Source organism: Saccopteryx bilineata, chromosome 2 (assembly GCF_036850765.1).
Source record: "Saccopteryx bilineata isolate mSacBil1 chromosome 2, mSacBil1_pri_phased_curated, whole genome shotgun sequence".
NCBI classification, from domain to species: domain Eukaryota; kingdom Metazoa; phylum Chordata; class Mammalia; order Chiroptera; family Emballonuridae; genus Saccopteryx; species Saccopteryx bilineata.
This window is the reverse complement of record NC_089491.1, coordinates 300,312,118-300,324,670: the sequence shown is the minus strand read 5'-3', so window position 1 is coordinate 300,324,670 and position 12,553 is coordinate 300,312,118. Positions and strand designations below refer to the sequence as shown.

The 12,553-nt window shown below is 49.3% G+C and overlaps 1 protein-coding gene across 1 annotated transcript in view; it reads right to left on the bottom strand.

Annotated features, from left to right (window-relative positions):
* Positions 1–12,553, bottom strand: part of PLXNA2 (plexin A2) — a 211,679-nt gene that overhangs the window by 171,028 nt on the left and 28,098 nt on the right. Inside the window, exon 3 of the mRNA XM_066261465.1 lies at positions 8,239–8,421. Within this exon, the coding sequence (XP_066117562.1) occupies positions 8,239–8,421 (183 nt within the window). The remainder of the gene's footprint in view (positions 1–8,238; positions 8,422–12,553) is intronic.

The following is a 12,553-nucleotide window of genomic DNA, read 5'->3' as shown; positions in this document are numbered from 1 at the left end:
CAAAGCTGCAAGAGTGGAAATTGCGACTTTCCCAGCCCTGCCCTGGGGAGGTGTCAGTACATATTGTTTGGTGATCGGAGACTCAGAAAGCTCTCACTGGTGACTAATGCAGCTGGTGCCAATGTCCAGCAGGATTAGATTAGTTCGGCTCAGCTGGCCTAGTCTTCTAAGTATTTTTTCCCATGACTCAGGGCTGGGGGTAGGGGGCAGGATTCTCTTCCTCTTTCTGACCTTGCAAACATGTCTCTAAAAAGGAGACCAATACGACAGCTCCACGTCCCTAAGGAGCCAGAGTAAAGTGGACTTTGGTGAGGAGATGCCTCAAAGATATCAGTGATACTCATGAAAAGCACATTTGTGCCAAGCACTAGACTAAGAGCTTGCTTTCATATAGTCCTTACAAAGACCATGCAAAGTGCTCATAACTACCCACTCTACAGGGAAAAAGGGGAGGCTCACAAGTCAGGTACAATAGTAGTAATATTTCAGTATATATACTCTCCAGCTTGGCATCACGCATACATGAATCATTTCATTGTGCTCTATTATTTCCATTAGCTCTAATTATCTTTTAAACATGCTGTATTGTGTTTACTTATGTTTTTTGTCTGTCTTCTCACATTAAGCTATGATCTTCATTAGAAGCGGCAGTTTTGACTGTTTTGTTCACTACTGTATACCCAACAAAGGGCACAGAGTAGGTAGTCAATAAATTTTTGTTCAGTGATGGATTATTTCATGGAATTCTCACTACAATCTCATGAGGCGGGTAGTATAAATGTCTTCATTTTACACCTGAGGAAACTGAAGCTCAGAGATCACACAGTACAGCTGGTACTTTGGAGTTAGAATGGCATCCCATAAGCTCATACTCCTTGTTATGGAAAGCTACTTATACTTATAGGCAGAGGACTGGCTAGCTGGTCTTTGGAGGTCCCTTCCAGCCCTGCTCCACGGGCAAGTAAGGCTCAGTGGCCTAAAAGGATGTGCATCTTTGTGGCTTGTGTTTTCCTAAAGATGAGAGCTCTGTAACATTAGTACCTTGGCCTCTGGGAAATTCTGCACAGCCTATTTGGGTCACCTGGATTCTGTGAGCTCCACACTCCCTCGCCCTGTCCTGTGATACGGCCCTGAGCTCCACGGGGCAAACTCTTGGGTGTGAAGCAGCCTGCTGAGCACACAGCCTGATGCCTCCTACAGGCACCGCCCAAGATTGAAGCATTCAAGGGCCGTACAAAAGGTGCAAAAAATAAATGAGTCTTTAGTTTCTCCCTTTCAGCTCGGCTCTGAGAGATCAGGGCCTCCTCTCCTGGGGTTAGCTGGGGCCCTGGATAGAAACCCATACCCCCCCCCCCCCGTTCTACACCTGTCACGGTCAAGCAGGGGGATGCAGTGGCAAGGGGCGGGTGTGTGGGGGGATTCTGTAAATATGCCTCCTTCCCTGTGCCAACCAAATGCTGCCTTTCCCAGCTTTCAGAAGACCAGTTCTCTGGACTCAAGAGGGTTATAAAACAACAAAACAAACAGCGAGTTTGGCGGCAGGAGCCTGGGCAGGGAGCCAGACTCATTCCTAGGGCTGTGATGGGGAGTTCCAAGCTACCACCGGCCTCTTCCATGCAGAGAGGGGATGTCTGCCCCCAACCCCTGCTTCCCCAGCCCCAGCACTGCTGAGATACCCAGAGAGTTAGGGCTCAGATCAGTAGTCACAGGTCCTGGCAGAGCGATGAGGTCTCCCAGAATTTGGTCTGCAGCCTGGCTGTTTACGGGACCCAGGGTTCACACTGAGATATGAGTGAATCATTCCACTCAGAGGAATGAGTGGCTATTATTTGGTGGGGCTGGCAGAGAGAAAGGCCTGTTTCTCAGTGTTCCATCCAACTTGGCCTTCAGTCTGCCAAGACAACTCCACCCCATGAGGAAGTCAAGTCACAGGTTGGGAACTTGTGTGTATGTTTTGGGAGGAAGTATAATCACCAATGTCAACATTGCCAATGGAGGGGCCATATAACCTTGAGCAAGGTACTTTCTCTCTCTGTGGCTCAGTTTTGTACCTCTGTGGAATGGGGCAGAGATTCAGGGGACAAAACCCACACTTAGTTGAAGTACTTGTGGAACATGGAAAGGACGTGGAAAGGTATCTTATAAATAATCAGTGTTATCACATAACCAAGCAATAACCCCAGGGCCTGGGAGAGTTAATTCTCCTGTGCTCTCAGTGGATTCTTTCCAGTACCTAAACTGCCACTACAAGAAACTTACAGTTTTACTGGCTTTGCTGAGCAAATTGTTGTTGAGATTATAAAGAGAAGAATAGGATTGGGACGTCAGAGCTTCCTGTGGGCTGCAGACCTTGGACTGGTATGTCCCTTAGGGAAAAGCGGAAAGAATTTTCCTCAAGAATTTCACAGGCATTTCTGCAGCTGGCTGTTAGCTAATGAGAAATAAGGGGGTGCCACAAGAGGCCAGCCCACCCCCACCCCAGAACTTGAAAAGGGTTGTCTCTGTGCATTAGTAGAAATGTCCAGGAGGCCTACAGAGGGTTGATGGGGCAGAGGGGGGGTGTAGTTACCTGAGCCTTTGTACCTGTTACCCTGCCGCAGGCATGCCTACCTCTCATCCAGGTGAGGCCGAGCAACCCAGGCCACTCTAGGGGTGTCCAGCAACAGCACAGACGCCTCCCCCTTCTTCCACCCATTTCCAAGTATCACCCCGCGTTCTTCCCAACAAACCCTCTTCCTCTTACCCAAAGCAGTTGTCTTGTTTCCTTGAGTCCTCTATCCTCTCCCACCATCCCAACCCTCCCGCCTCCGCCTCCCACTCTGGCCTATCCAACACACAATAACTTCCTTCCTTGGCAAACCAGCCATGTCAACAGGTGTCACTCTTGGTGTCTGACCTAGTCTAATAATGGGTATACACAGGTGTCTGAATAGGAGAAGGCACCCAATATATTTGAGAGAAATACAACAAGCACCTCACGTGTAAGAGATGTTAGATCTAGCTGTGGGGATGAGTGACATTAATATATACAAAGGGGTCCCTGTCCTGCAGCATCTGTGAATCTCAGGAGAGTGGACACATTTGTAGCTGCTCCCGTGTCAGATGCTGTCAGAGCAAAACTATGTGCCAGGAGGGGACTGAGCAGGGCGCCACTCAAATGCTCCTGAGACAGAGTGGAGGCCATGTCACCAGCCCCTGAGCAGCAGGCGAGGTTTCCAGTGGGGACAGAGACTGGAGAGCCAGCACTTCCTGCTGCTGTGGACGGCCCCAGGGGCCAGAGGAGGCCAGACAAGGCAGCAGTTTTAGTAGCTGCAAATGAAGAGAAGGAGCCACAGTGACAGTTGCTCCAAAGAGGAAGGAGGGAGGGAGTCCTTCTTCTCACATTCGGGGGCTTCTGCCTTCTCATCTGGCCCCTTTCCTCCTACGCCCCAGGACCTGAGCTTCAGTGGCCTCTGCGCCTCCTCCCGTCAACCTGGGAAGCTGAATTAAATGCATTTGCAGTTCCTATGGCCATGGCTCTTCCTGCTTCTGCCTTGGTGTCAGCTCCCAGCATTTCTTCCCTGGCCTCCCACAGCCTGCTCTCAGCCAGGAGGGGTGTCTTCACAGTCAACCTGGCCCAGACGCCCTGCTGTCGCTCCCTGAACTCCTGCCCTGGGCCTCCTGCCTTCGTCACCTTGGCGAAGCCTTTCCTTATCTGTGCCAAGCACCTACTTCTCCGCCCTGAGGGGCTCTCCAGCACACTCTGAGGGCAAGCTTGAACCCAGCCATGATTTCAAAGCCCACACCCAGGGGCCTTGGCCTCCCTGCCTCCCTCCTGTGTCCTGCCACAGCCTGCCCTCCCTATCGCCCACTCCTACCAGAGGAGGCAAAGAAAGGCTGGTGCAGAATGGAAAGGGTCATGCGCTTAATGCAGGAGCCCCTCTGCAGCTTCCCTGATCGGTGACCATCTGGCCTCTGCTTGAACATTTCCACTGATGGGGAGCTCACTCCCTCTTGAGTCAACTCTTTCCATTCAGGGACAATTTGGTTACAAGAAACTTCTTCCTTGTTTTAAGTGGAAAGCAAATCTACTGTCACTCCGATACCCTTGGCTTTAGTCTGCCCTCTGGGGCCACACCAAATAAGTTTAATTCACCTTCTGCAGCTTAATGACTAAGAATGAAGGTTGTGAAACCCTATGATCAAAGTTCAAATCCTGGATCTGCCATTTACTTGGTAAGGTACCTTAGACACATTTTTTTCTAATCTTTTTTGGCTTCTGTTTTCTTATCTGTAGAATGAAGATGATAACAGCTCCTACCTCGTGGAGTTACATACAGATTAAGTAAGTTAATAGACATAAACCTCTTAGACTAACACCTGACATATAATATGTGCTCAGTAAATTATAGTATCTGAAAAAAAACTGCCTTGTGCCCTCCTTTACTCTTCTTACCTTGGCTTAATGTCCTTTTAACAATATTCTTCATAGAGCATGACTCCCACATCCTTCCAGTTCTTATTTATCTCATACTTTAGTTGGTTCTATAATGTTACTTCCAAGGTAGAGACAACACTTCTCATGACCTGGAAACTGTCCTGTCAGTGTGGTGAAGACTAGTGAACTCAGCTCACACAGTTGACTCATGTCTACCTGCTGGGCAGCGAAATCCCAAGATCCTTCTCACCAGCTTCTCTCAAGGCTTGGGTCCTCACGGCACTCTCCCTCTGCCTTACAGCTCACCGGGTCCTCCTCGCTGCCCTGTGCCCTCTAGACCCTCCTTGTATGTGCACTCTGCCTCTTCAATGAGGCACTCAAGGTCTAGCGTGCCCTTCTCTCGTACCCCCAGCTCATCCGTTGCTCCGTCTCAGTCTTTAAGCCAAGCCTGGTGCTCTTCCTCCCAGATTAAGCCTTCCAGGTTGATCGCCTACTGCAGCTGGTTTCGCTGAACTGTTCCCTCTCTTGGTGAAGCTTCACCTGCCCTCTTGTCACCCGTGTGCACTGACCCTTGACCTGTGCAAGCATGACACATCTCACATCTTAGTTTTGAGGTCTTGTCCTTTTTGTTCCTATTCCTTCTGCATGCTTGTGGCTCAGAAGGCCGTGGTCTCATGGTCATGCACTTGTCATGAGTCTCTGCTTCCTCTAAACTTCCCCACTCAGGGGCATCCTATTCCTATGGGCACAATGGGTGAGGGCTGGATGGGGCTGACGGATGCCTGACCAGGCAGGGAAGAAGTGAGTAGTTCTGACACAGCCCGCTGCCCTCCCCTCTCGACACTCTTAGCTAGTTTATTTCTTTATTTCCCTTCCTGTGTTGAAAGAGCTATGGGGCCTGGACCATGGTAGGGTTTCCTGGGGACATTCCATAAATTCCTCACAGGCCATTTCTCTGGAGAGGGACAGGTGGGTAAGCGGGAGGCCAGTGGGAGCCGGGGTGTGAGTACCAAGTGCCTCCAAAGAGTGTGGGTGGAAAGGAAGGGTGAGTTGCACGGAGGAGAAGGAGGGGTATTATGAGCTCATAGAAACAGTCAAAGAAAGGCAAAGTGAAGAGTGAGAAGGAGCAGCCAACTTGCAGGTTGGAACAAGCTGTGGGCAGCCACATTCCCAGCCTTGCCCTTGAACTCGCTGACTTGTCTCCATAGTGATAGGTCCACCAGGGTTTGGAGAACCTTGCTCATATGGATGTGTGGCTGAGAAACACGCCCCACATGGCCCCCTGGGTGTGCTGTGCTGGATGCACAGAGATATGGGAAGGTCAGCACAGGGTCCCTGTGAGTCTGCCCAGGTCCATCTTCCTTTATTCCATCTTCATCTGTCCATTCAGCAAATACTAACTCCTTAACTCAGATCTAAGACCAAGAAGAGTGGAGGCACTAGTCCCTGGCTGAATTCTGTAGCAAGCCAAGACCCAAAGGTTGCCCTCAGCATCCATTCCTGAGCTCTGTGGCTGCTTCTCTGAGTAAAAAGGGTATCAGATTGGGTGTCAGGGCAAGAACCAATTTGTCCTAGTTTCTAGGCTTGGACAAGTCACTTTCTTCTCTGGGCCTCAGTTTCCCTTCTGAATAATTAGAAGATTGGGCTATATGATCTTTAATTATCTTTAGGGAATGGTTCTATTTTTCAAAATATCTTGGGATCCCATGTGTGACCACACAGTGAAAAAATTAGGTAGAAAGAAGGAAATAAATATGAATAAAGCATGACCTCTGCTTTTAATAAAACTTTCAAGAGAATAAAAGAGACAGAGTTATATGAATGATGTAGGACATCTGTGGCTATTGCTGGCCCCTGGAAAGCCTTTGTGCAGTTTAGCTAAAGGTGGTCTCCACGAGCAGACAGATTAGTTCAAAGAGCCCCTCTAGGTGAATGTTTATACCCTAGGGTACATGGCTTGACAAGGAGAGCTGAGGCTAGATCTCAGACCCCACAGGCCCCTTGGCCCAATGTCCCTGTGCAAGGAGCAGTCTATTTAACTGAACAGGTAAGCCTGCTCGGCAGGGAGGTAGCCAGCCTCAGTCCAGGTTGAACCCTGTCCAGGTGGAATATGTCACTTTTATTTTGTTTTATTTTTTTGTATTTTTCTGAAGCTGGAAATGGGGAGAGACAGTCAGACAGACTCCCGCATGCGCCCGACCGGGATCCACCCGGCACGCCCACCAGGGGGCAATGCTCTGCCCACCAGGGGGCGATGCTCTGCCCCTCCAGGGCGTCGCTCTGCCGCGACCAGAGCCACTCTAGCACCTGGGGCAGAGGCCAAGGAGCCATCCCCAGCGCCCGGGCCATCTTTGCTCCAGTGGAGCCTCGGCTGCGGGAGGGGAAGAGAGAGACAGAGAGGAAGGAGAGGGGGAGGGGCGGAGAGGCAGATGGGCGCCTCTCCTGTGTGCCCTGGCCGGGAATCGAACCCGGGACCTCTGCACGCCAGGCCGACGCTCTACCACTGAGCCAACCGGCCAGGGCACTTTTATATCTTACTGGATGCTCATAAGGCAGCTCCTTTACCCCAACTTTGGGAAAGTGAATTAAGGGACCACACGTGTCCTCTCTTCCACGCACCTAAAAGCCAAGCGGGGGTCCACAGCCCCCAGCAGAGTAGAGGGTACAGGGAAGGAAAAGGTAGAAACCTCTCCACAGAGTGAATAAAAGGCTTACAGGGCATTAGTCCCTTGAGAACAGAAGAGTATTGGAGGGTCAGCCCCTCCACAGACACCGAGACCAGTTTTTATCACCTCCCCTGGCTGCGGCTCAGAACACAGGTCACGGAAGTTCTTTCTCAGGCCCCCGCTCTGCCACCCCATTCGGCATCCCAAACCCAAATGACACTGCTCCTAGGCTCTGAGTGGATCAGGAGGAAAGAGCTACGGGGTGATGTCCATGTGAAGGGTGAGATGTGGTGAAGCCTTGCACGTGCCCTGATCCCCAGGTGCAGGGCCTGGGGAAGGAGGCAGGAGGGTAAGCTGGGGAAAAGGAGATTAGCTGGGGCCGGAAAGAATGTGGCCGCTGTAATCCCACACAATGAACCAGACTGTGCTCAATCTCCGCGCCCTAAGCCCTAGACAAGCAAGTACAAGCTGCTGGCTTCAGCCTGCGGCACGAGAGGCCACCCGCACTGCCAGCTCAGACAGCCCATGCCCTGCAGCTGGCAGAGGTGCCCAGGGCAGGCCTGGGGTAAGATGTCTGCTTCCTCCTGGAAGGAGGAGTGGGGAAGACTCTGCAATTGCAGGAAGACGGAAGATGGAAGAATGGCCTCTTACGCAGGCACCTTATGCGCTCAGAGACTTGTCACTTGCCCCTGTCCTTAAAGTGGTGACCCATCACCTGCTTTTACAGGCCGCTTGGGACTCAATGAAGACTTACTTTTGACCAATACAGTCAGTCAACTCTCTAGGCCGTGGGGAGGAATTTGTGATGCTGGGGATTTATAATCCAAAGAATCAAAAATATCAAATCAGTATTTGACTTGGAGATCAAGAGTGAAGTATTTTTCTCCCTTCGGCAGATGCACCTTCCTGATTCCTTGACGTGTGGGCAATAGTGAAATATGTTTGCATTCATTCTCTAGACTCCCATTGACTAACAGCTGGGGAAAACAGCTAGAAGATAGGCCTCAAAATTAACCCCTACCTACTCCATTATCCAACCATTTCCACCAAGAAAATTAGAGTTGCCCGTAGTTAAATCTCCACCAACAGCCGCCTTCCAGAAGGGGCTCCCAGCTGAGGAGCTGAAGGGCAGGTCGGGGGCTCTCAGACTCTTACCTTTTTCAACTTTCCACTCTTAGTCCCCACAAAAACCACGCTGTAGCCATTGTAAACGTAGGAGGCCACCGATGTCATGCGGTCCCGGCTGGTGGTGTACAGGGTCAGGCCCTCCACGGGAGTGGAGCCTCCAAGGGGCTGGTTGATGTCTAATCCACAGAAGTTGTCATCGATGGGGACCGGCTGGAGGAAAGGAGAGAAAATTGGAGTGAGTAGCAGCAGAGTCATGGCAGTCAGTCTATAGCTCACCCCCAATAGCCAGGCCTAGGAACCAGGCCTCTGAGAAGTATAGACATAGTAATATACATAGTAAGGACCCTGCGGTCCTTACACGGGCCGCAAACATCATCTCACCCACTGACCCACGAATCCTGCAGAGCAGCTTGCGTAACCTGAGAGGAACCAGCAGCCTTCCTGCCTCACCCGCAGTCACCCATTCAACTTTCCGTCAAGAGGTCCAGGGGTAATTTGTAAAGCTGATTGCTTAAACTCATTTTCTGGTCATCTTAATGTCCCCATTGGACCATGCCATTTTGTGAAGATCTTTCTATTTAGACAGTAGGGATATTTGGTCTAGAGGCAACATCCCAGGATCTCTCCCAGCCTGGAGAGGATTTCTTGTTTATTTCTTGGGCTCTAATTCCTCCCTTTGGGCATAAAAACTTTTAAGCCAACTACTCACCACATTCTTTACTGGGGATAGATTAAAAAGGGTCATTCTAATATTAAACAGAAAATTATACTTTTAAAAAGTTGCTTAATCCATATAAACCTCAGAGTTTTCATTTGCCAAACTACCTGCCCACCTTTCTGAGAGAATTATTGAGGGGCAAATGAAATAATGCATTTCCTCTACTGTACGGTACAGGTCTTCAGCCACGTTTGGGTGATGTCCTTCCTATGACCGGACTTCTGAAGGGAGTGATGGCGTGCTTCTGAAAGAGTGTCTTTCAGTAGAGACTAGGGCACTTTTGAAAGAAGATCACCTTAAGCATATGAAAAAAATAGCTGGACAGAAAGGAGGAAGATTTGAGCTCTAGCCTCTACTCTACAGCTAAGTACCTGTAAGTATACACTTGGACAGGAACATTCTTTACGGAGGATGTTAAAGAGGGATGTTAAGTTGATCATTTCTAAGATCTCATTCAGTTAAATAAATTTTAAAAAGACTGTGCTTCCTGAAGACTGGGCTGCCAAGGGGCTTGTGTTTTCTGCACAGGGCTTATCCTGGGGCTGGGCTTGGTGGGTCCCCTAAAATGCCCCAGCTGAGCGTACAACTGGAATCCTGTGGGCAAGGGTGCAGACTCTGGGCCAGAAAGATCCCCGAGTCGAGCGGCAGCTGGTTCGTCCGGGGCTGGACAGGCATCACAGAGGAGGAAGGAAATGACTGTTGTAGCAGAGAGAGAGCATCAGGGAGAAACCTGCACCCCGTTCCCTTCAACCTCCTCCTCTGTCCCTTCCCAGGAAATAGCTAGCTGATGTATCATTCGTCAACAGGCTCAATTTCTGGGAATAACTGGTTCATCAGCTAGGGCACGTGATAATTAAACCAGGGTCTTCCCTTCCAGTCCCTTCTGAGGTCCACAAGAACAGAAACTTGTATCGTGTGATTTCTTGGTGTTTTGTAGAGAGCTGATACCCCTGATCCTGGTAGGAATGGTGGTGCTGCGCTTGTGTGTGTGTGTATGTGCGTGTGTTCTTTAGAAAAGAGAACTAGTTTTTGAGTTAAGGATGACCTTGAATTATGCAAACTTTGGTAAGATGGAGCCACCACAACCTTCGCAGAGAGGAAGAGAAGGAGGGGTATGCTGGAGCCAGATGACTGTACATCTCTGCATTCAGTGAGATCATTTTGGTAATGTGTACAATCAGCTACAGTGAGAGCATTTATGCCAAAGGAATTATTAGCAAATGCTGATAGTCAAGACTACTGTCACCACCACCAGCACCACCACCACAGCCTGCATAAAGCTAGCTGTTTCACCGGAGCCAATGTGGAAAGTTCTTGTTCCCTAGGAAGGAAGGAAGGCAGAGGTGCAGCTCCCTTTTTTTTTTTTTTTTTTTTTTTTTTTTTTACATTTTCTGCTTGTCTTTCTTATCCTACACCGTAGGCAGGAGGTGCCCTGGAAGGCTCAGAAGCTTTAGATTGTAGTCCTGTCTCTAGGACTATTTAGGTGCATGGCCTTGATGTATCCATACCTTCTCTAAGCCTCAGTTTTCTCATCTGTGAAGTAAAAGAGTTGGATCAAGTAATCAAGTTTCTTTTCAACTCTGAAAGTGTTTGATTTCATGGTTTCAGTTTAATTCCCACTTTCCCCTGGGGCTGATCAGGCTGCAGAGTCTGGACACAGGCATAGCCCAACCCAGCTTCTGAGAAATGATGACAGAAGCGAAAAGTTGCTGGTGGTTGTGGGTTTCCTTGCATCCCTCCTGACCGCAGGGAAAGAATCTGGACTCTCCAGCCCATACGGAAAATGGTTTGTTCTGAGCCTAAGCCCCTGGGACTGGCTGACATTTTTCTCTCTCCTCTAAATGGTGAGCTACTCCCAAACACCTGAGGCCTGAGGTCTCTTTACTTTTGCTCAAATGGTGAGATTTTGGAGTATGGCTTTCTTAAAGCAGCATGGCTAGGCAGAAATAACTTGGACTTGAGGTGGGCAGTTACGTAGACATGAGCAGAGCAAGGACAATGGGCCAGGCATAGAAGGTCACCAGGACAAAAAGCCCTGGGTGCCTAGCAATGGGCAAGACTGGAAAAACATGGATCTTGCCCGCCAGGGTAACCTTTCTTCCTTTAGCATTCTGGTCATGCAGTTTAGACCCCTGGGCCTTTCATATCGCTGGTCATATGGTTAGGACCCTCCTTTGATCTTTAACAAGAAGACTAGAGAATAGCCCTTAACCATTGAGCTCCCAGTACAATGAGGTTCTGACCCACATCAAATACATCTAGGGCTCAGTTGTGTTTCAGCTCCAGGTCCAGAAAAGCAGCAGAAGCAGACGAGTGATGCCATGGCTGACACCAAGACCAGCTGCGTTGACTAATGACCCTACTCTGGGGCTGACCCGTCAGTAGAGACCATCATCTCGAAAGGACACTCCTGGAAAGCTGATGAGTATTCTTTTGGAATCCTTCCCCGAGACCTCCAGATAATCCCCTCAGGACCGAGGACACAGTGTGGCTCTGTCTAGGGAACAAGCCTGCGCCCCCAGGCACATAGTCTTTGCCTCTCCCTTTCTCCTAAGCTCCAAGGGCCCTTCTTTTGCCTCTGTGACTTGTTCCCTAAGCCCATTTAGTCTATAGCTTACTTCTTCTACCTCTGTGACTTTCTAAATAAACTTTCTCTTATAGTTTGAGTCTTATTTCTAAATTCTTTCTTAGCCCAAACTTAAGTACTGAGGTTGCTGAATCAAGTTTTAGTCTAACTCCCTTCTAATACCTGGTGCCATTTTCATTCTCGCCACCAACAGATTCAGAAGTCATATGGGCTGACTGAATTCAAACCCTTGCTATATTGTTTATAGTTGTGTGGATTTAAGCTATGCAGTCTTTGTGACCTTTGTTTTTCCATCTGTCAAATGGGGATGATAATCCTTGTTTCATAGATTAAGTGAGATAACATTTAAATTGCCCAGAACAGTCTTTAATACATAGCTGCTGTTCAATGATGAGGGTCCTTTTCCTTCTCCCTTTTATGAGAGCTCAAAGCCTTCATCTGAAAGTTCCAGGTTTGTCCAGAAATCAGGTTAAAATTAAGCCCTGGGACTACAGATTCTCTAACCAATCTTTTATCCCCTCTAAGGCCACCAAGTGCTTCTGGATCCTCAGGTCTGGGGCTTGGATGATAAGGGTCCCCTCCATTGCAGCCTCCCTCTCACTGTAAAGGCTGCACCAGAGAGTGTGATACTGAGGGGATGAAGGCGGGGAATGTGGTGAGGGGCTGTTTTCTCTGAGGTCCTGGTCCCACCTGCTGTCACCTCTCTCCCAGAGCCTTTGCTGCCTTTGGTCATTAGCCCGGGCTTGTCTCTCTGCAACCCACTGGAGCCAGAGAAGGGTGTCGGCTTCCTCTCCTCTCTGGCTCAGAAGCAGGCAGGAATCAGCAGTTTCCTCCTGACAAGTACTGCTCTGGGCAATGAGAACCAGGCAGGACTGCAAGGGGGTTAACCCTTTCATTTCTTCTCCATTTCTCCTGACTGGTTGGGGCCATAGGTTATAGAATTTTGGTGCCATAAAAAACTTTGGAAATTATCCAGTTCTACCTCCTCTTTTTTACAAAAGTGAAATAACAGCAAATAGCTGGTTATTATTATGATT